At 34.9% G+C, this 22,928-nt stretch overlaps 1 protein-coding gene across 1 annotated transcript in view; it reads left to right on the top strand.

The window, feature by feature from the left end:
• The window catches only part of LOC148171525 (uncharacterized), a 107,160-nt gene that overhangs the window by 24,401 nt on the left and 59,831 nt on the right, over window positions 1-22,928 (top strand). The window contains exon 2 of the mRNA XM_088041136.1: window positions 11,960-12,008. Within this exon, the coding sequence (XP_087897262.1) occupies window positions 11,989-12,008 (20 nt within the window). The 5' untranslated portion in view covers window positions 11,960-11,988. The remainder of the gene's footprint in view (window positions 1-11,959; window positions 12,009-22,928) is intronic.

The raw sequence follows: 22,928 nt of genomic DNA, 5'->3' as shown, positions 1-22,928 counted from the left end.
CTAGAAAAATAATATCAGATAAGCATTCGTACATTTGTTGTAATACAAAGTGGCATTAAAAAGAGAGTAAAGCAATGTTTTCTTGGCTTTTGGGGAAGTTTTATCGGTCCAGTTTTTACCAGTCGGAATAATTAAATGCACACGGAATAATTCCAAAAATTGATTTTTGTAGAAGCATCTGTGCATGGAATAATGTGCTTAATTTACTTTTTATTAGCATTGGACTTTTTGCATAAAAGGATAAAGAATTTCATATTACGGCGTATTACGAGAATTTCTTGTGAATTATGAAATTCATGAAATTTCAACAATAGCCAAAAGGGTCTAGCTTTTCATTTCCGTTTTACGTAGTAATAAAAAAATCGAATAAACATTATTACGTATTATATCGCGGCATAAAAATCCACATAATATGAAATGGGAATATGGAATTATGTCTTTCCTCAAAATCAAGGAAATATTTCGACGTAGTTTACACGTGGAGTCAATTTATGTTCTGTCATTCAGAACATGCATTAATTTTATTTACAGGCACGAACTCAACGTCAGCGAATGACACGATGCTTTATTAGTAAAATGAAGCATAATTCCCTTGATTTACATAAAACACAGGAAAATTAACAACACAGACTCGCAAAAATCGCTGAAACTCTTGAGAAGTATATTCCCATCACTCATTTTTTCTAGAGATTAGGGTTTCCAAAACAGATGCTCACACACGATATTACAAACTCTGATAAAATGTTACGAGGCGGCCTCAGCTTTGTATACAATGTTTAAATTCAATTTGTAATGGAAAATAGATTGCTGTTTCGTTTAACACACGTACTTCTTTGAAATTTATTTTGCTTCGGGTTACCGACTTACAAATACATTACGAAAATTGTGAAAAAGTTTCAAGGAGTAAACCGCTTTGCTTTAAACTGGTCATGCAAGAAGTTATGAGGGAAATTTTGAAAAATGGAGTGTCATGTTGTGTCCGCGTCATAAATCACGATGTAATGTCGATCATAAATTTATTTATTTTGCATGGCTATTCGGCGGCCGATGTATTATAAAGGAACTCGCAAACCAAATGATGATGGAACGTGGCTCACACATGGGGTGTTTAAAAAAGGGTAATTTTTATAGTTTTTTGAGTAGTTTTGTATTTTTAGATGGAATTCCAAATTTTTCTGAACTATATTGAATAAATTACCAATCAATTCCAAAATTAAATTTTAATTAGCTCTTGGTGTCAAAATTGCAGTTATTTTGTCGCAGTTAATGTTTTTAATTACTTAGCTTAACACTAACCCAATTGTGTCAAAATCAATTTAAATTACCACGACACGCAGGCCCAAATTTTCCGCCACATTTCCTTCATCTAACAACACCTGTCAAAGACAAACCTTTCTCAAATGAAACTCGCTTGCTTGATTAGCGGAAACATCCCCTGGGAGCCCTCAAAAGACTCAAAAACAGAACTAAATTAAAGTCGCGTGTCAGACCTACATTACTTAAACTTCTTGTTCTAACTGTTTGACTAATCCCTGCCACTTTTCAATACGTTCTCTAAGAATCTCTAGCGCAGTCGGGATAGTTACCATGCCAACATAGCTAGACATTGTTGTTCTTGGTAGCGACAGAATAGGTTAACTAAACAGAGCAGTGGCTTTGCAAACTGGGGACATTACAGATGTGTAAACATGACCGGGCGTTTTATGTCATGCATTACTGGTAGTACAAACACGATTTTACACGATTTCAAGGTTAGGTGAAATTACTTAGGATCCAGAACATTAATATTTATAAAGTGCTTCGAGGGTGTGGAGTTTGTCTAATAATCGATGTTCAAACTCACTCTGTGTTAATAAGTTGGTGAGAATTTGGGGGAAAGTTTCAAGCTAATTTGGGGACAGCCATAGGGAAAAAATTTAGCACGAGAGAGATTGGAAGAGTAGACCAATAAAAAGTCTAATTTATGTGATTTCATTGATTCTTAATTTCCGTTTAAATTCTCGTTTACACTTTTCATTTTTCTGCCGTTTCGGGCATTTCTGGAAAATACGACGGTCTTAATGCCCCCGGATTTATATCGTACGTTCATAAGGACAGTGCAAAGCTGTAAAGCTCGTAAGATGCATGTATTTTACGATTAACCGTAAAGAAGTTTTATCGTTTGAAATTTAAGAATTTAATGCGACGGAATGACTCGTAAAATAGTGTTCAATTTAGTACAGACGTTACAAACAACAAATGTTTGCTTGACGATAACTTGCAAAATTAAGAGCACGACACAGGTAAATTAATCTTCACCTGCATGCAACCTTATCTTTATATTAACTGTTAAATCGATAAAGAGGAGGTTGTTAACGTCATTATGGCTTCTAAAGGTTATCGGTGTCTCTTGGTAGTAATAGACACGTGCGAGGTGTTTCGTAAAAATTATTGGATCCTTTTTGTTGCTTGCACACTAATTAAAAGCAACTAAAGCCAAGTTCACAAGCTTTCCTGCGTTTTGCAACCGCAACGGAATTAGGTACGAAATGTAATTAGTATGTTTGTAAGGTTGAAATATAATTAAACCGGGCTTGGAAATAATCGTTTGTTTTAGAGCTAGAGGCGAAATCAAACTTAAGTTTAATTAAGGACGCCGAGGAAACCTGTTGGTGCAATCACTCAGTATTGCCTATAAAAGAAAAGCACCTGTATCATAACTAGTTTTAATTTTCCGCATACACGTCGTAACATTTTTACGAGCTCTTTATGAATACTCATATTTCAAACTTTGGGTTCTTTTAGTATCCTTGATGAACTATTGACCCTTTCATAATCAGTTTCAAGACCTTCAGCAAGTTTCGGAAATTCCTAGGGAGTTTCCTCTGGCTTTAAGACTTTATCGAGTCATTGGGGAAATTTATTATCCATTGATCATACTCGCAACAATTATGGAATAAAAATATGGTCAGGCGAAATTAGGCAAAACACGTTGATTTAAACGAAAAACAGTTCAACTGAATTAATTTTGTTTGATTTTGACGGTTTCATTAAATAATCAGTTGCGGGTTGCTGAATTTGAACACATGTAATTTCACTGAGAGAAAAACTTGATTCGATTTGCACGGAGTCAGAATTGATTATTGTTATCTCGATTTAATTTCTGGATTTTTCCAAATATTTACTAGAAGAGTTACAATTTATGAATTACTAGTCATTAAAGCTACAATAATAGTAAACATTACGTGAACATAATTTAAATTAAAATAAATTGTTTTTTCAGATAATTTGCACCATTAATGTGCCACATAAAAGATGTTTTTAAATAAAAACAAATTTGCTTTGTATTATGTGGTTAGGAAACACTAAAATAACAGCTGAAATTTTATAAATATATTTATTTTTAATTATGAGATTGTGTTTGTATGTGGTTGAAATCATTGTGTAAAATATAAAATAGTTTTTCCATATTTTACTATGGAATTGTGAAATTTTAATATCTATTGAATTTCATAAAAATTGTTTTGGCCAAACAAACAACAATTTGTGGTTTTCGTTTGGTCACGATTAATTAAAAAAATCTATAAATGGTGGATGCGCCAATTAATTTTATAATTTTAAAATGTTGTTAAAATGTGGTTGTGAAATGCGTCGGGTAAGTGCTGTTCTGGGGTTATTTTCAGTAGTTTTTTTCATATTTTTCAACCAAAACGGGATTAGAGTACTAAATTCTCATGTTGTTTCCTTTGCATCTGAGTAAATAAGAAAAACAATTTAACACTTTCCACGTTTCCCTCTGACCACTGCCCATTCCTGGCCTCATTTCGGTTTATTTACCCATTCGCCTGGCTGTTTTATATGTTGCAAACTCCTCGTGAATTTCCGCAATTGCCAACCGTTCCATCCTCATTTCGCCCCCATTTCATGTTCGCTATTTTAACCGTTTTTTGTTCATTACCCCGATTCGTCTTAATAGAACTCCAAATGAAACAGACACAGTCTTCATAACATTCAATCGAACTTTATAATTGCCAGCAACTAGCAAGAAATTATAGTTTACACTATCGGTGAAACTTTGATTTAGTTCATACTACACTAAAGGGCTTTCGCAAAGTTAATAAAGCGGGCTGATTGTGTAAACTTGTGATTTTATTTGTGGTTTGGAGTGTGGCGGACGTACAAACCCTTGTAAAGTATTCTGGGCATGGTTAATAAAGGACACTGTTTTAATGTTCTTTGCGAAACGGACATGCAACATAATCAAGAAAATTAGGTAAATACTCACGTGTGGAGTTGGAAAGCGAGTGGAGTTCTCTGGGGAGTTCAGATTATAAGTTGTATAAACATGTCGAAGTTGGTAATTGGCGGTGGTGCGACGAAAGGGAGAAAAACAAAGGCGAAAATGAGGGGTAAAAAGAAACTAGGTCACAGTTTAACGTACGTTGTTACTATTACAAAAACCGTCCATCATTATTTCAAATCTCGCGACAAAATTCTTCGATGACCTGCTTTCCAACCGAAATAATCCAGACAAGGTAAGTTTTTCATCGGCGCAAAAACACTTCGACTCCAGCTCGATGTAAAGTATGAAGTTTACCGGATTCCAGACCTTTTGCTTCGTTTTTCCACAAAGTTTTCAGAAAAATTCAGGATAATTCTTGTCGAACAACACAATTTTCATAAACAACACGACACGAAGTTTCCGGAACAACTCTAGACTCGAGTTTAATTTTCTTGGAATTTATGGTAGTGTTAACTCATTTATGATCAAAGACAAGCAGCGTTACTATTGCTACAGCCATGTTGCAATTGAATTTTCGGTTTAATTACGCTCTGATCTGGCAAATGTCGAATAGTTAGATTTATGTAAATGTAATTGTTACTAATGTAATCTGTAAAGTATATTGTGCGCTGGCAGGTTTCACCGTTTGTTTCAGAAGCATATGTTAAGTGCGCGGATAATTTGCGATAGCACTCTATTAATTTGTGTTACAACATGTGTTATTAATCCGTTAGGGAATTCCCAAGGATTAATAGTTTTAGCATGTATTGGGTATAAATCGGGGCTAATAAATTCTAAAGTGGGATGGTGGGAATCGGAGCCTGTCTGGATCCAGGTAATCATATTTATTAAAGTTTGGGGAGTTCTGTTTGGCCGAATGCTAAGAGAAACGGACAGTGGAGTCAAAGGTTCAATTTCTGGAAAAAGTGAAAATTTTAATTATTTAGAACACGATTCTAGTATTTTAGCTCAAATTACTTTGGTTACTGAACTAAAAAATATGGTGCCAATGCGTCATTAATGTATTTTAGTTGTTTTATAACATATAATTTTAACCAATCTGTTTAATTCGGTTTGTTTGGATGATGAAATTTTCATGCAACAGTCATTTCCAGAGATTTGTATTTGCACGAGCATTATAGAAATGAGAGATTGTTGCATCAAACGTAGTTTTGTAGCTGATGTGCATTTATTCCAATATGAAACTAAAATGAAATCTAAATCTATCGATAAATTTGTCATTAAATTGTTTGTTTTGCTTTCTAATTAACAGACTATGCCAATCTTTTTAATCTTTTTATGGATCATAACATCCAGTAATATCCTTCATTTGACAGTATTCAATATTATGTACCATCCTTGTTTTTCAGACGTTAAAAAAATGGAATAAAATGGTGGATGCGCCGGGATATAAAATCTATATAAAGCTGTCAGTGCAAGATAAAATTTAGATTTACAGATAGATAAAATTGAATTCAAACTGTTTATTGTTTCGTCGTATACATTATTGAGTGCACGCTCGGCGTTCTGTTACCACTGCAGTTAATGCTAGAATTGCTTAAAGATCAATTATCCCAAAAATGGTAGATGCGCTGGAATATAATTCTGTTTACAGCTGCAATTATCCTCTCTCTGCAATTAGATTTGTGTCAACGAGTCGTGTTGAATAAAAGTGAATTTTAATAAGTGACTAATTAGTTTTGAACAACAATACGCAATTATGCTGTTTATTTCCAGTCTAGTAGTTTTCAGTCAGTAACTCGATCCTCTCAATAATCAATTTCATGATTACTCCCCGTTTTTGCCGTCTCCTTCATGTTCCTTTTCTGCCAGCAAAAAGGGTCAGAAATGTTTGCAAAGGTACAGAAGCAAGATGTTACTTTACGGCGACTTGCCAATAAATTTGTTCTGATAAGATCTACACATGTTGTGTGTCTCCCTCAGCATCAGGGATTTCGTTCGCTGGAGTGAATACATATTCTCGAATTTTGCTTAATTCACCGCGAAAACTCGCATTGGTGTTTTCAATTAGGACATTTTTGCATAAAATCGCCACTGACTGTAATTTAGGAGAGGAGACGACCCGAACGACGACGGTTACGGTTTAGCGACCTGATAATAATAGGTCGTTATTCTAAATTTAAATTTAGACCGCTTAATTTGGGGAAGAATAATAAAGACGGGGAAAGTAAATGTTAAACCGGCGCCTCCACCATTTTTAATCGCAGAAAACTGGTTTGTGTAAATCAAAGTCGATGGGGCTAGGCACCCTAAAGCGTCGTGTTAAATAATACAATAAGAACGTTCCAGGGTTGATTTAAATTCTGGCAAACATTAGATATTCATGGAACTGGTTTGCGTATGCATAAACAAAGGCAGCAATATAATGGGCATAATTAGCATCCGTTTGTATTGATGACGACATTAGAGATGGAACTAGTGACTGCGTCTCTAATCTAAGTTGGAAATTACGCCTTATAATTGAGAGAGAATGGATCGGTAATTTAAGGAGCATTCGAGTTTGAAACTTACTTGCCGAAGTAATGAGTGCGGATGGCAATTTCGTTTCCAATGTGGCTTAACTAGTATGTTGTCACGATTCGATATTGCCTCTAATTTGTTTCCTATTATGCCCGAGGCTAGACGAGGTGATCCATTTAAATTATTGTAAATTAATTAACACGGAGACACCCGATGAGGATAATTTGGATATAAAGGCGAAAATTGCCTCAAAGGTTACGAAACTACACTTCTCTTTTAAGCTAATGATATCTGACGTTAAGTAACAAACTACACAAGTATGCTAAAACTTCAACTTTATACACATGTCACAACTTTAAGAAACTCGGGAGCTTGCAAGATTTTACGGGACGTCAATGTTCAGACTTAAATTCAGATTCTGGAACGCCAGGACGGGGCTTAGAAAGAAATTTTGTCGTTTACTGGCGCCATCCTGGCTTTTCTACCTAAGGAAAATATAGACACGAATTCGATTATTCAAATCTTTAAAATGACTTAGTGCCATTTAAAGCATAATCTTCCAACATTTTAATTGTTAGAAGAAGGCAAAAAAATACTTTTCACTGTTTGCACTAAGTGAAGAGGAAACAGCAGATGAGTACAGAAAATGAAGTCAACGAATTGTAACAGAAAAAAATTACTAGATTTTAAATCGTTTTCTTTGCTCGGCACAGCGGGTACAGAAAATTGCCAAAGAAAAAAACTTCCTCTTTTGTAAAAGCTGGTAATGCAGCTATTTTATCATTTAATACCCTTGTCGATAGAAAACAACCATCTCTTTAGTCACTGTGAGTAGCCATTATTTGCCTTAAAAACACACTTAAATCAGATCATTATTCGATTCCAAGTCTATATTTGTGTACTCAGAGTTTAAATCTCTCGGTGATTACACATTTCTGTCAATTTTTCATACCGTCTCAACTTTCCAGATTTATCTGTTTTTGGAGTTTTCCAAACAAGAGCGCTAGCCACGTCCTTTAGCTTGGAAACCTCCATTGAGATAACGACCAATTTATTACATTCAAGAATCGATTTCCGATTACTTTGAAGGGATGTTCTAAAGTTTTTATTGCGCTACATTGCTTTTAGATGACAGAGTCGCTGATGTTTTGAATATTAGGACACCTATAAATGGTGTATGCGCTAGGATAAGAATATGAATCAAATTTTGATTGCTGCTTGGATTTTTCTGATCTAATTTTAATTCGTTCTGATCCTAACTGCATGTGCCTTGATTAGATCTACTATCTCAATTACCTCCCTTGCAATATGCACTCCACCCCTTTCATCAAGACACATGACGGTTTCCTACAAATTCCACGAAGCTGAGCACACCTTAATTAAGGTAAATATACAGCCGGGTATTCCATATTTATGAAACAAATTACGTAATAGCAACTAGAAATTGAATATGTTCCAGTCGAGATAACCTTCTGGATCCTCTGATACCATCATTAAAATCTGTTACGCAGAAGCACGGTCGAGATCACTCATTATACATGAAATGGGGGTGTCATTGTCTAAAAAGCCTTTTCCTGTAAGGACAATAATGTAAATATTATAGGGGGTAAATTACCACAAACCCCTAATTCGCTCTAATAAGGACATGATAAAGGCCGGAGTTGAATTGATTGTATTATAGGAGCAACAACCTCGTTGCAGGTGGTGCCACCCTGTCATGCACGATTTATGTAGCAAACAACAGTCAGTATAAAAACTGGTCCTTTTGAGCCGGAACTCCGTCGCATCATGGTCACGTACCGTTACTGATTACACCCTAATCCAGCGTGCATGTTCATTTGCATAGTCTGCTTAATTCCAATCGATCTATCTCGGGTTTATCGTGACCCGGCATTGCTTATCTATTCGAGGACGTCGTTGCGGCTTACATGTTCCCTAATCCCAAGTATTAATTTCTTGAGACGAAGACAAGGGTGCCAACGACACAAAAAAGACGAGTGTGTGACCATGAATGTGTGTTTCGGAATCCATATTGATCGGGTTTCGTCCTTCGATGCACAAACAAGGAGGTTTCCACATCCGGATGCTAAAAATAACAAGCTGATATCGAGACCGGTTTGCGTGTTCTTCTTTGCAGAAATGCTTGTTGCGGAAAATTGCAGATGGCCGGATTTACATGATGAAACAACGTGTTTTGTGAGGAGGTTGCAAGATTTTAACTGTCGATATAAACGCGACGCATTTCAAAAAACTCTTGTCTTCATTTCATGGTAATTTTGGTACGAATTGAACAGTTATGAGACTCGGAAGGATCTATTTCCGTCTCAAAAGCATTCCTATCATAGAGTGAGTTCTGTGTTGAAACAATAGATTTCGCCCGCCTCGAAGGGTTAACCGCCCTATTTAGAATTGTCCGCTGCTATCATACCTATCTCCCAACACCCCACAAATTTAATTACAATCCTGTGTACGTACACCCTCTATGAATTCGATAAACTCTGTTAGTGTATACAATCGAGGACGTTAACGATCTCGGGTTCTTTTTCCCGCAAAAGGTCGGAAGGAAATTGAAACGGTGTAATGGCCGCGTTAAAGAGCCCTTCACTTGGACCAGATAACCACGCAATTCTTCATAAAAATCACAAGAATGATATCGTCCGGAAAGGTGGCACCTTTGTCCGAAGCATGATCAAGATTAATGAAATATAATAAAATGGCCACTGCACAATAACTGGAATATGTCCACGACGATCAATCATTTAAACGACACTCGGATATGCTTTCGCTATTATTAATCCGGCGGAATGGTATTTATAACAAAATTGGATGGATTTTGAACGACTTGTCAAATGCCTGGTATGGAAAAAGGAAATTGACGACGTTTTTACATAGATTTCGTGGAAATTATGGGTTATGATGCTGATAACTTCCATTTGTCATGGAAATTGGACGGATGGGGTGAGGCGACATACGTGGAGGTTTTAAAGTGTAAATATGAAATAACCGCCGACTGAGTAAGCGATCAAATGATCAACGGTTTGTAAGTGTCCACAGAAATGTGATCGCTTGCCAACGTATACAACTGACGTAATTGATTACACTTTCATCGATTTATTCGCCCCTAAACAAATCCGAGCAAAATATTAATAAAATGCAACATTTTTCTAGAAGTCGCTCTATTCAAATTTTTAAATACCATTAACCGGAAGCTTCCGGTAACACAAAGGAATGACTATGCTATAATAACTGTCGTCTGAGTCTGTCTTCTTGAGAAACTACGAAGATATCCAAACCGTGTACTTTATGTATAAAGCATTAACTATCTGTGTCAACCGTTGTTGAATGTAGACATGCTGAAGCAATTTTCTGGCTCTTCGTAACTGCATTTTGCTTCAGAATATTTTCAGGAGAAACGTATATTACATTGTTAATAAACTCGGAAAGGTTGTAAAGCTACTTTCGTGGTTTTTATTAACTTATTTGGCTGGAGGTAAAATGCAAAAATTTGATTCTTTAATTAAGCGAACTGACGTTTATTGAAATTTTAGAAAACTGACAGCTTCAAATTGAACGTTGTGCTTCTTCATGATTCTCTAGGCTTTACTCAAATCATCTCGAAAGATTTCCCTGATTTTCCTATTTCTAAAAATTTTCAATTTTTTTTTATTTCTGCGAGGTAAAAGACAACATAGTATTCAATTTGTTTTATTTAAAAATTGAATTTAATGAATCCCAAGATTTCGATAACTTTAATCGATTCAGAGAATAAAAACAATAAAAAGCACTCCAACAGTGCAGAATTACGAAGCAGATTTTAAAGAATATAACAGAGACGATTTGAAATATGTGAAGAATATGAAAAGTCTAAAAGTTTTGATATAAAAATATTTTTCAAAATGGAATTGAGAATCTGATGGATAAATTATGTCTGAACTTGTGAGTGCAAAGAACTGAATGAACATGGCACCTGAAAAATTTTAGAATTTCAAAGTTTGATAAATGTCTGAAATATTTAGATTTTTTAACTTTCTTCCAATTCATTTAATTCGTAGTTTTCCGTTTTGACCTTTTTTCCCAATTCCGCCCTTTTTATCTCTGCGCCTATAAATATAAATGAGTTTGAGCTTTTGATTGCTTTTTAACTTTTGATCCGTAATTGTACTATAGATTACGTAAAATGTAATTATATCCGTTTGTATGGCAGGCTTCGTTTTCCGTTCTCCACTTCAGACTCACAGCATCAAAAGCGGAACTTACTCTTCGTGTATCGCAGGACCAGTCCATGTTGGTCTGCAGGACAACGAGCAGTCACACTCTAATGATCAAAGCTCTACAGATCAAACTACGTTTCACAGCTTAGTTAATTATTATGATGAAATCTTGACTTGTAGCAAAGTGAAAGCTTTGGAGTGATAAAAATACGAGTTCAAATCGCAATTTGCTGCAACACACATGAGACATTTTAATACCCCTGGAGACTAACGCCCTCGATACTGCGTGGTATTTCGACATCAATCTTCCATTCGGATCGCATCTTAAAACTGTAAAAAGCACGACTTTCTAGCGATAATGCGTTTAGATAAAATGATCGCTTTACCTATTCATATTTATATAAAGGCGATGACACGGCGGATAAAAGAAGGATTTATTTTTATTCAGGTTTGCATTTGAATAAATTGTGCTTTGCGGGGTGTATTGGAATAGTCGGACAGAGCAACCTCATCTGTATTCAAATAGTTTCCAAGATATACCCTTATTAAAGCTTCTAATGGCTTATGCGAATCCAAGAGATAATCTATCACGTATCAATTTGATGAGAACAAATTTGCATAGGTTGGGTTTTACGGACCAACGAAGCAAGTCAAACATTAAATGTAAAAAGTTTGATAATTTAGATCGGAGCTACGATTATGTTTGATTGCCGACATGTTCTCCTATCGCTTTTATTCTCAAGGGTTTGTTCTTCGTAAATTGGATTTTTTGCATTTGCCTTCGAGTTATGATAAATTTTAAAAAATCAACAGAACTGCTACATTAATCTCGTCGTGTCAATATTTAATCTCTTTTACAACGTTATCAAAATAATTTATAGTTCTACAGTGAAAAATTGGATTTCCAAAACGGTCTTATTATTAGATAGATGTTCGAGTTTCTATCAAAAAAAGGGATGAAAAAGGAGCTCTAATTTCTAATGTTAATAACAAAATTTTGTTGCAGATATTCGATGGCGCTCGTCCTCTTCTAAAATGCCCTGCTGCCCTCCAAGGTAAGATCACACTTCCAAATCGAGTCCATAAAAACCTTTTTAAAAATCCTGTTTGATGTTTAATTCCTTTCATCACAGTCTTTTGAAAGGTGTCAGTAATTTCAGCGACACGACGCTGCAATCACAGCGTCACCTAAAATAACGAGTTGATTTTTCTTTGAAGTTATTCGTACCGACTGTATAATGTAAGAATTGAAGAAAAATTCGAATTTTAGAATGTCTAGAGTACGCATTTTATCAGCGTCGCGACGGCTTTCGCTGAAATTGAAGTCGAGAGAAATCACTACACGACCAAAGTGGTTTTTTTATGAACCGACGAATTTTGTGACACTCTAGAGGATGATGGAACTTAAAAATTGGGGGTGCTTACTTAGGACTGTGTAACCGTTACAGTGTTACTTAATTTTGTGTTATTATCGGATTTTTTGTGGGTAATTTCTTATCAGAACAAGGAATAAAACGCAATAATCTCTCATCTAAATCCCCCAATTAAGTGATTAGTGTTACCATAACGCATTACCCCGCTATAATATTCTCAATAAACCCTTCCAGAAATCATTACCCCTATAAACTGAATTCTCTTCAACCCTCTCCTTGTCGCAGGGTTGAATTAACGTCTCTTTAACTCTATTACGAACAGGATGACCAACTGAGACACAAACACTAAGTTTACAATACAATTTGTTCAGAAGTAATTGGGTAGCGTTTTATGTCATCTGATTCTCTCTTTACTGTTTACTATAGTAACTGGCACGTTTCGCAATATTCTCCATCATTCCAAGAAACTTTTAATATGTAATTTCCTAATTGCTTATAACACTTTTACTTTTTTCTTGAGCGAACAAAAAGTACGTAATCAGGTGGCGCTATTCCCATAACCGCAGGCTACCTCAGGTAGACAAAACAGATTTTGCAACTTTACATAGTTTGAAAATTTTCAATCAAATAATGAAAGAGTAGGAACAATAGTACTAGAAAAACAATAGAGAAAACCGCATATTTCTATCTGTCATAGGTCCATGAAATTGATTTACATTCTAATTTAAAAAATCGAGTTTTGGAGGTAAAACACAACTTAAAAGTAGTAACTGCCTCAAATTTCACTAAAATTACGAGAGTCATTAATTTTAGTGAAGTATTTGGGCATTAATAATAAAAATGTCTATTATGTCTTTTGATTTACAATTTTGCAATTTGGCAGAGTTAATATTTGACTAAAAACTAGTAATTTCCAAAAATTTCATAACTGAAGCACTTAAATTACTAATATTACGAATTTTTGTGAAGGATTTTTCATATTTCGTCTTCACCTTGAACATCTTCATTCCTCCATGACAAAACTGGCTTCCATAATCATAGACAAGTCGGTGTCATCTATGTTTCCAGTTTTTTCTCCAACTGCGAAATAATCCTCAAAAGCGGTTTTACAGTGGGCAGGTTCCTTCCTAAAATAGCCGAAAAACCCTCCTCCTTTTTCCGGGCTTGGGACCGGCAACAGCGTCCTTAGTGATACGGAATGTACCCCAGGGGGTTTGTACCATAAAAACTTACTATGATAAATTACTAAGGTGTCTTTAGTTCAAACACTAATCAACTTCTAATTGTAAATTATCAGAGTTAGTTTTATGAAACAGACCCCAGGACGCTGCAGGCGGAGTTAAACCTAAAAAAAAGTGTTTATTTATGTGATAAAATAATATAAAATTGTGTACTTACCTGGACATAGTTGTCTTTTACCTAACAATTTCGTTTTCAAGAAGTGAAAAAAACAGTTACTTATAGGAGTCGCTTAAATGCAAAATCTGACATCTGCAGTCAACCCTAATTTTTGGAGCTAAAGAAAAAGCTTGATGAAAGATAAAATTAATAATAATTTAATGATAAATATGTATAATAATAATAATAATAGCCATAATATATATATATATATATATATACCTATATACACACCTTCGTAATTTAAAAGCTTTTAATTTATTTATTAAATAAATAAAATAAAAGCTTGCAAATCACGAAGGTGTTTTCAAAATTTGTATAGAATCAATTAGTGACAATTATGAAATTTATATTGGCTGTGTTAAATTTGGGCAGATACAGATATTGTGTCTTACATTTAGGCGACTGTTGATCTCTTACCTGCATGTTAACACACACTAACACACTGACACACTAACACTACCACTGCGCAAAAAACGGGTTCACTTACACATCCCAATACCAATACCAAAAACCAATACCAAAAAGAAGAAAATCCTACCTTGTGAGATCCAACGTCGCCGTCATCTTCATACACGGACCTACTGCAATAGAAATGTTTTATTAATCATTTTACTCGCATTTTCAAATTGACGATGGAATTTCATAGCTGTAGCACTAAAATTACCAAAATTGCGAGTTTTAAGGGAGGATTTCTTATATTTCGGCTTGCCTTGAAAATAAAAATTTCTAAAATTTGTGTCCTTTGATCTACAATGCTGCAATTTGGCAGAGTTAATAAACGATTGAAAACTAGCAATTTCCCCAAATTTCATAGCTGCAGCACTAAAATTACAAAAATTACGAATTTTATTAACTTACCCTTTAGTCCTGATCCAGAAGCTGTGTCGGCAGGCTCCTACCACTGCATCCCCCTCTAGGACATAGGAAGCACTCACTCACTTTGTTTCAAAAACGGTTTTAATTTTAGCTTTAAGACACTAAAGTAGCTCGCGCACTAAAAAGAGCTTCGGCACTTTTTCTCAGAACTCGACTTTTAACTTTTATACTCGCGGAAGTTCCGAATTTACGAAGAGTTGTAGAGAGGTGAAATTATGTTCATTTAGGTAAACATAGTTTTGTCTTACCTGCATATTAACTTACACAGTGTCACTACCACTACCACTTGTCAAAAAACGAATGCACTGACACTCCGCGAACAACTCCCATCGCGAGGTCCATCGTCGTTCAAATCCCGTCACCCAGAAGGAAAAAATCCTTCCTTGTGAGATCCAACGTCGCCATCGTCTTCGTACACGGACCTACCTTTAATCCTGATTCCTAAGCAGTATCGTCGCGCTCCAACCACTGCATCCCCCTCGAGGAACAGAAACCACTCACATGACTTTCATTTGATTATCTCGCGCACTAAAAGTACTTCGGCACTGTTTTGCGAAACTCGACTCTGAATTTGAACACTCGCGATCGCGGGACCGAATTTACGAAGATGTACAAGAGAGGAAATTTTACAGTGGCGAACGACGATGAACAGTTTCGGAAAATGCCCAACAATCCCACATCCTACCTTTATGGCTTCTACGATGGTAGCTAGAATTAAAGAAATAAATATGAGTATTTGTACATATTTGGAGGGATGAAATAACTTACCCTTTAATCCTGACCACGTGCTGTGTCGCCAAGCTCGTACCTCTGCATTCTCCTCTAGGAACCAGGAACCACTCACTCACTTTGTTTTTAAGGACGATTTTAATTTTATTTTATTTTTAAGACACTACTGAAACTGAACTGAACTATCTCGCGCACTAAAAGTTTCGACACTCGAAATCAATGGTGGAATAAGAATAGGAGGAGTAATAAGAAAAAATTAGAAAATTGGAACAGATAAAATGACAAAATTAGGGACGTCGTAAAATGGTGGAATGGAGGAAAACTCAATAAAAATGGGACTCAAGTAATCACGAAGTTGAAAAGAGAAAATGAATGAAATTCGAGTGACTCTCCCCCATTTTTTAATAAGAAAAAAAAAGAGAACATTAAAATAGATAAAATGACAAAATTAGGAGCGTCGTAAAATGGTGGAATGAAGGAAAATTTAATAAAAATAGTGTTCAGATGGGGAATGAATGGGTGGTTGGGCAAAGTGACCAAATAGGACACAAGTTGGAGTTGAAAAGTTTAAAGTGGCAAGAAAAAATGAATGGAATTCGGGTGACTCTCTCCTCATTTTTTATTAAGAAAAAAAAGAGAACATTGAAACAGATAAAATGACAGTGTTCAGATGGGGAATGAATGGGTGGTTGGGCAGAGTGACTCATGGAAAATTAAACAAATAGGGCACAAGTTGGAGTTGAAAAGTGTAAAGTGGCAAGAGAAAATGAATGAAATTCGGGTGACTCTCCCCCCATTTTTGGTCTCAAAATACACCCCTTTCGCGAACACAGACACCGTAGGGGATCTTGGTGGAACCAAAATGAACTCGGCTCCCGGAAGTCCACCATGTTTAACGAAACAAAAGTTTATCCCGTGAGTGAGCATCTTGACCAAGGTGTCCCGTAAAGTGTGTCCACCCTTCTAGCAAAACTAACCGGACATTTACTTTCGAACCAACTCCTAGCTAACCGTCTTGAAAAATAAATTACATAAAATGATTCTAATCCTATTCTGAACGCTATGGTAAATTTTGATTCGAAGGGCAGTTGTGCTTTCAAACGACAGCTAGCTAAACTCCCGTCCTTATAGTGTCCTCGTCCCCCTCAACATGATGTTCGTTCATCGCGCGCCCACATACTAAGGTCTGTCGGCTACCAATTGTCCAGTCGAGGCCAGTTTTTCGGTGGTGCCAAATGAATACTGTCCAACCAGTGTTGGAGAAATGAAAGCAAAATACCTCAATAGTTCCGTTACAACCATTATGGTATAACACAATCCGAGCCTGGGGTATTGAATGACTAACATTGGCCCTGTTTCTAGGTTAGCATGTGATGCGACCGGCATTCTACTTCGGCTTTCTAGCTAAATCCCCCCGCCTTAAGGTTCATCCACCCCCCTAAAGTCAAATCGTGGAGATATGCAGATACAGCTTCAACTAAATGCGCTCTGAGAGTTTAGAGCTGCAAATGAAGTCATTCGTACCCGACGTCTGCTGGTCGGTATCGGATTGACACCGTCGCATCATTAGCTCACACAAACTGAACACCTTTAGAAGACTCTGTAAATGCCGTAACTTGACAAACTAATGTGTCGGCTACAGAACATGCATGGATGTTTCCATAGACGCACGCAAAAGGTACCTAATTTCCTAAATGTGTGTGCCTACGTGGATGAACGTGGGTCCCCTTTCTAGTGTTGGTATGTTTAAGTGTACAGGGTAGGTGGCAGCAAGTGTAGTGATGTTAAATTATGTGCAGAATACAGAACATACATGGATGTTTCCATAAACTCACGCAAAATGTGTGTATATCTAATTCCCCAATTTTGTCTACCTACTTGTTTCCCCTTGGTTCTGTTGGTATAAAAGAACTGGACAGAATTTTCCAGTATTAAAAAGAGAGGAAATAGAAGTTCATTGTTGTGTTGGTATAAAAGAATTGGACAGAGTTTTCCTGTATTAAGAAAGAGAGGAAATAGAAGTTCATGGTCGTGTTGATATAAAATAATTGGACAGAGTTTTCCAGTATTAAGAAAGAGAGGAAATAGAAGTTCATGTGGTAAAAGAGCAAAACGTCATAGAAAGGAGGAATTTCATTTCAATAGACATGAGACTAAGAAAAAGTATAAAAAAGATAAAATTGGTAAATGAAGAAATGATGCAAAAATGCAACAAGAACAGTGAACTAGAAAGATGCAACTAAACTGTCCTACCTTAATCCTTCGTCTTACATTTTTCAAGATGTTCCAAGATTTCGAGTGAAAATTCCGAAGTTAGGATGATATCTGTAACAAATAAATACGAATAAGTAAAAAAGTCAAATATGTATGGAAAAATAGTACACGCCTGCATTTAAACCATCGTAGCAATGCAAGTCCTACCATTAAACTCTGGCAATCACTAAACTACACTAAAATAAATTTCGAGTCACTGTAGCACGTCTTTCTTACTCAAAACTCGGAGTACAACTAAATAAATAATGGCTTTACGGACGTTATTAGATAACAATGATTTAACTCTTTTTTTCTTAAAAAAAAAACCTCCCAATTTATTTGTGATTGCACTGACCTTTTACTAATTAGGAACAATGCAGTTCCATCAATTACGTAATCTGCATTAAAAAACAAGACTAAAACGTACAGAAAAATGCCATACGGTCAAAAATATATCTCCTGATAGGAAATCTATCAAATTGCTATGAAATTTCGTTACTATTTCGCCTCGCGTTTTCAAAAAACATTTCATTCCAAGACTCGCGGAAAATACCGTTTCGCCAATATTAAAACTAATCAATCGGAAATTTACCGACGCAATTTTGGTTAAAACAGTTCCCTTACATTAAAAACTTGTTGTATCTAGCCTGCCTTGCAATATGTATCTAACTTCCTTTAAAATCCGATTATTGCTAAACATAAACACTCTGTATGTTAAACTGCTTGCGTTAACGCTAACATACTGAAAAAATGAACAATCAAACAATCAAATGAATATAGGTTAGTACTTTACCCTACAAAATATTTTATCAGAACGGCACTCTGTAGCACACATCTCTGAAACAGACGTCTTTATCAAAAGTCAAAACACAACTGTCTTCAATAATGAGATTCATTTCCTAATTGCTTATAACAAAAACTTTAACTTTTTTCTTGAGCGAACAAAAAGTACCTAATCAGGTGGCGCTATTGCCATAACCGATTTTTCTGGAGGTCGAGTTCCAAAATAAATCCAAATATACGATTGGTAGACAAAACAAATTTTGCAACTTTACATAGTTTTAAAATTTTCAATCTAATAATGAAAGAGTAGCAACAATAGTGCTAGATAAACGATAGAGAAAACCGCATATTTAAATCTGTCATAGGTCCACAAAATTGATTTACATTCTAATTTAAATAATCGAGTTTTGGAGGTAAAACACGACTTAAAAGTAGTAACTTTCTCAAACTTCACTAAAATTACGAGAGTTATCAATTCTAGTGAAGCATTTGGGCATTAAAAATAAAAATTTCTATTTATGTCTTTTGATTTACAATTTTGCAATTTGGCAGAGTTAATATTTGATTAAAAACTAGTCATTTTTCCCCATTTCATAACTCTAGCACTAACATTACCTTGGTAGTACTTTACCTTGCAGGATATTTTCTCAGAGCAGCACGAAACGACCGTCTTTATCAAAAGTCGAAACACAACTGATTCTAATAATGAGATTATTATGTAATTTCCTAATTGTAACTACCTTTTTCTTGAGCGAACAAAAAATAATCAGGTTTTTGCATTTTCAAAAGATATTTCATTTCAAGAACTTGCGGAAAATACCATTTCGGCAAGATTAAAACCAATCAATTAGAAATTTACCGAAAAATGCAATGCATTTTTTTTTCAAAACTGTTCCTTTACATTAAAAACTTGTATTTAACCAAATTAAATTTAAACCAAATTTCGAATTTTTAAAACGAAAGTCCGAACACGCCTAAATAATAAATAATGAAGTACTGATTTCACTATGCCGCAAAATTTAATCATTTGATTTTCGCTGAGACGCTGATTTTGATTCCTTGTTAAGTATGCAATAAGACATCTGGGTCACATCAAAATTTTTAGCGAATTTGTCATATTTCCTCCAGAAAGAAAATCAATCAAGGCATATTTCATCAAAGGTTTATCAGTGTGGCTTTTTTCATATAATTGGACTTGAAATTGAGCACAATAAGAGGATAGTTATCAGTATTGCTATCTAACTATTTTTTTGCCAAAAAAACGAATTGTTTGTCGGTGGTGCGGTACTGCTCAACTCGTCTGACCTTCAACTAATTACGGAATTAAAGGATCAAATGAATACATGAGACCTAAGTGAATTCCACGCACGGTGGCGTGAGACGACTATGGAAATTTTTACGAAAGATGCAAGCGAAGAAAACAGAATTTCTAGTACAGAACACGATTATAAAGTTGAGTTTCATATGTGCTTTCAAATAAAATTTAAATCGCAAAATTAATATTGGGTCGCTAATTTAAAGAAATGTTTTCGTCTAAATGAAAAATTTCCAAAAGTCTTTGAGCAACCTTCTAAGTTTGTTCAATGTATTTAACAGTCAAACACAGATCTTAGATAAACATTTGTAAGAACAAAATAGTTTAAAATGTTTAAATTCCGATTATTACTAAGCATAAACACTCTGTATATTAAACTGCTTTTGTCAACACCAACGAACTGAAAAAATAGACAATCAAACGCGCCTAACGTTTCTCTGAATTGAAAACTCTCGAAAATGTTTATAAATGAATGTTAGTACTTTACCTTACAAAATATTTCCTCAGAACAGCACTCTGTAGCACACATCTCTAAAACGACCGTCTTTATCAAAAGTCGAAACACAACTGTTTTCAATAAGGAGATTAATTTCCTAATTGCTTATAACAAAAACTTTTGCTTTTTTCTTGAGCGAACAAAAAGTACCTAATCAGGTGGCGCTATTGCCATAACCGAAGGTAATGAATGACAACGATTTTTCAGAAGGTCGACTTCCAAAATAAATCCAAATATACGATTGGTAGACAAAACAGATTTTGCAACTTTACATAGTTTTAAAATTTTCAATCTAATAATGAAAGAGTAGCAACAATCCGTCATTTTAGGTTTTATTCTCATTTTTTATGGTTTGCTCTATGGTTTTATCGCTACTAGATAAACGATGGAGAAAACCGTATATTTAAATCTGTCATAGGTCCACAAAATTGATTTACATTCTAATTTAAACAATCGAGTTTTGGAGATAAAACACGACTTAAAAGTAGTAACTTTTTCAAATTTCACTAAAATTACGAGAGTTATCAATTTTAGTGAAGCATTTGGGAATTAAAAATAAAAATTTCTATTTACGTCTTTTGATTTACAATTTTGCAATTTGGCAGAGTTAATATTTGATTAAAAATTAGTCATTTCCCCCCATTTCATAACTCTAGTACGTACTAACATTACCTTGGTAGTACTTTACCTTGCAAGATATTTTCTCAGAGCAGCACGGAACGACCGTTTTTATCAAAAGTCGAAACACAACTGATTCTAATAATGAGACTATTATGTAATTTCCTAATTGCTAACTACCTTTTTCTTGAGCGAACAAAAAATAATCAGGTTTTTGCATTTTCAAAAGATATTTCATTTTAAGAACTTGCGGAAAATACCATTTCGGCAAGATTAAAACCAATCAATTAGAAATTTACCGAAAAATGCAATGCAAATTTTGTCAAAACTGTTCTCTTACATTAAAAACTTGTATTTAGACTGCCTTGCAATATTCAGATGTAATAATAGCAGATTAAACCAAATTTCGAATTTTTAAAACGAAAGTCCGAACACGCCTAAATAATAAATAATGAAGCACTGATTTCACTATGCCGCAAAATTTAATCATTTGGTTTTCGCTGAGACGCTGATTTTGGTTCCTTGTTAAGTATGCAATAAGACATCTGGGTCACATCAGGATTTTTAGCGAATTTGTCATATTTCCTCCAGACAGACAATCAATCAAGGCATATTTCAACAAAGGTTTATTAGTGTGGCTTTTTTTCATATAATTGGACTTGAAATTGAGCACAATAAGAGGGAAGTTATCAGTATTGCTATCTAACTATTTTTTTGCCAAAAAAATGAATTGTTTGTCGGTGGTGCCGTACTGCTCAACTTGTCTGACCTTCAACTAATTACGTAATTGAAGGATGAAATGAATACATGAGACCTAAGTGAATTTCAGCACGGTGGCGTGAGACAACTATGGAAATTTTTACGAAAGATCCAAGCAAAGAAAACAGAATTTCTAGTACAGAACACGATTATAAAGTTGAGTTCCATATGTGCTTTCAAATAAAATTTAAATCGCAAAATTAATATTGGGTGGCTAATTTAAAGAAATGTTTTCGTCTGAATGAAAAATTTCCAAAATTCTTTGAGCAACCTTCTAATTTTGTTCATTGTATTTAACAGTCAAACACAGATCTTAGATAAACATTTGTAAGAACAAAATAGTTTAAATGTTTAAATTCCGATTATTACTAAGCATAAACACTCTGTATATTAAACTGCTTTTGTCAACACCAACGAACTGAAAAAATAGACAATCAAACGCGCCTAACGTATCGCTGAATTGAAAACTCTTGAAAATAATATAGGGTAGTACTTTACCTTGCAAGATATTTTCTCAGAGCAGCACTCAGTAGCACAAATCACCAAAACGACCGTCTTTATCAAAAGTCGAAACACAACTGATTCCAATAATGAGATTAATATGTAATTTCCTAATTGCTTATATAATATAACTACCTTTTTCTTGAGCGAACAAAAAATAATCAGTGGCGCTATTGTCCTAACATAACCGAGGATAATGAACTAATGAATGAAACAATGTTGCAATTTGACAGAGTTATTATTATTCGATTAAAAACCAGTAATTTCCCCAAGTTTGATAGCTGTAGCACTAAAATTACCAAAATTACGAATTTTTGAAAGGATTTCTCATGTTTCTGCTTCGCCTTAAAAATAATTTTTAAAATTTGTGTCTTTTAATCTACAATGTTGAAATTTGACAGAGTTAATATTTGATCAAAAACTAGTAATTTCCCCAAATTTCATAGCTGTAGCACTAAAATTACTAAAATTACGATTTTTAGTGAAGGATTTCTCATATTTCGCCTTCACCTTAGACATAGACAAGTCGGTGTCATCTATGTTTCCAGTTTTTTCTCCAATCGCGAAATAATCCTCAAAAGCGGTTTTACAATGGGCAGTAAAATCCTAGGAAAACGGTTCCGTCGACCATACTACCTTAATCAATTGTGCTTCTGTTGCGTTGATTTGAAAAGCGAGAGGAATACGACATAAAAAATTGTTATGCATATCACAACAACGACGAATACTGGCAATGCAAGCGAAATAAGTAAGGGAAAAGCCGGGAAAAATAAATAAAATCCACTCGCGTTCTAATTTAGTGTACGTTCGCTTGGATGCCTTACCATAAATAAAGAAAAAATCGATCGGCTGATGTATTTTATGATTTTAT

The sequence above is a fragment of the Gnatocerus cornutus genome, chromosome 7 (genome assembly GCF_029298725.1).
Source record: "Gnatocerus cornutus isolate USDA-ARS CGAHR chromosome 7, icGnaCorn1.1, whole genome shotgun sequence".
Classification (NCBI taxonomy): domain Eukaryota; kingdom Metazoa; phylum Arthropoda; class Insecta; order Coleoptera; family Tenebrionidae; genus Gnatocerus; species Gnatocerus cornutus.
Note: the sequence above shows the minus strand (reverse complement) of the source record. Positions and strands in the feature narration are given on the sequence as shown.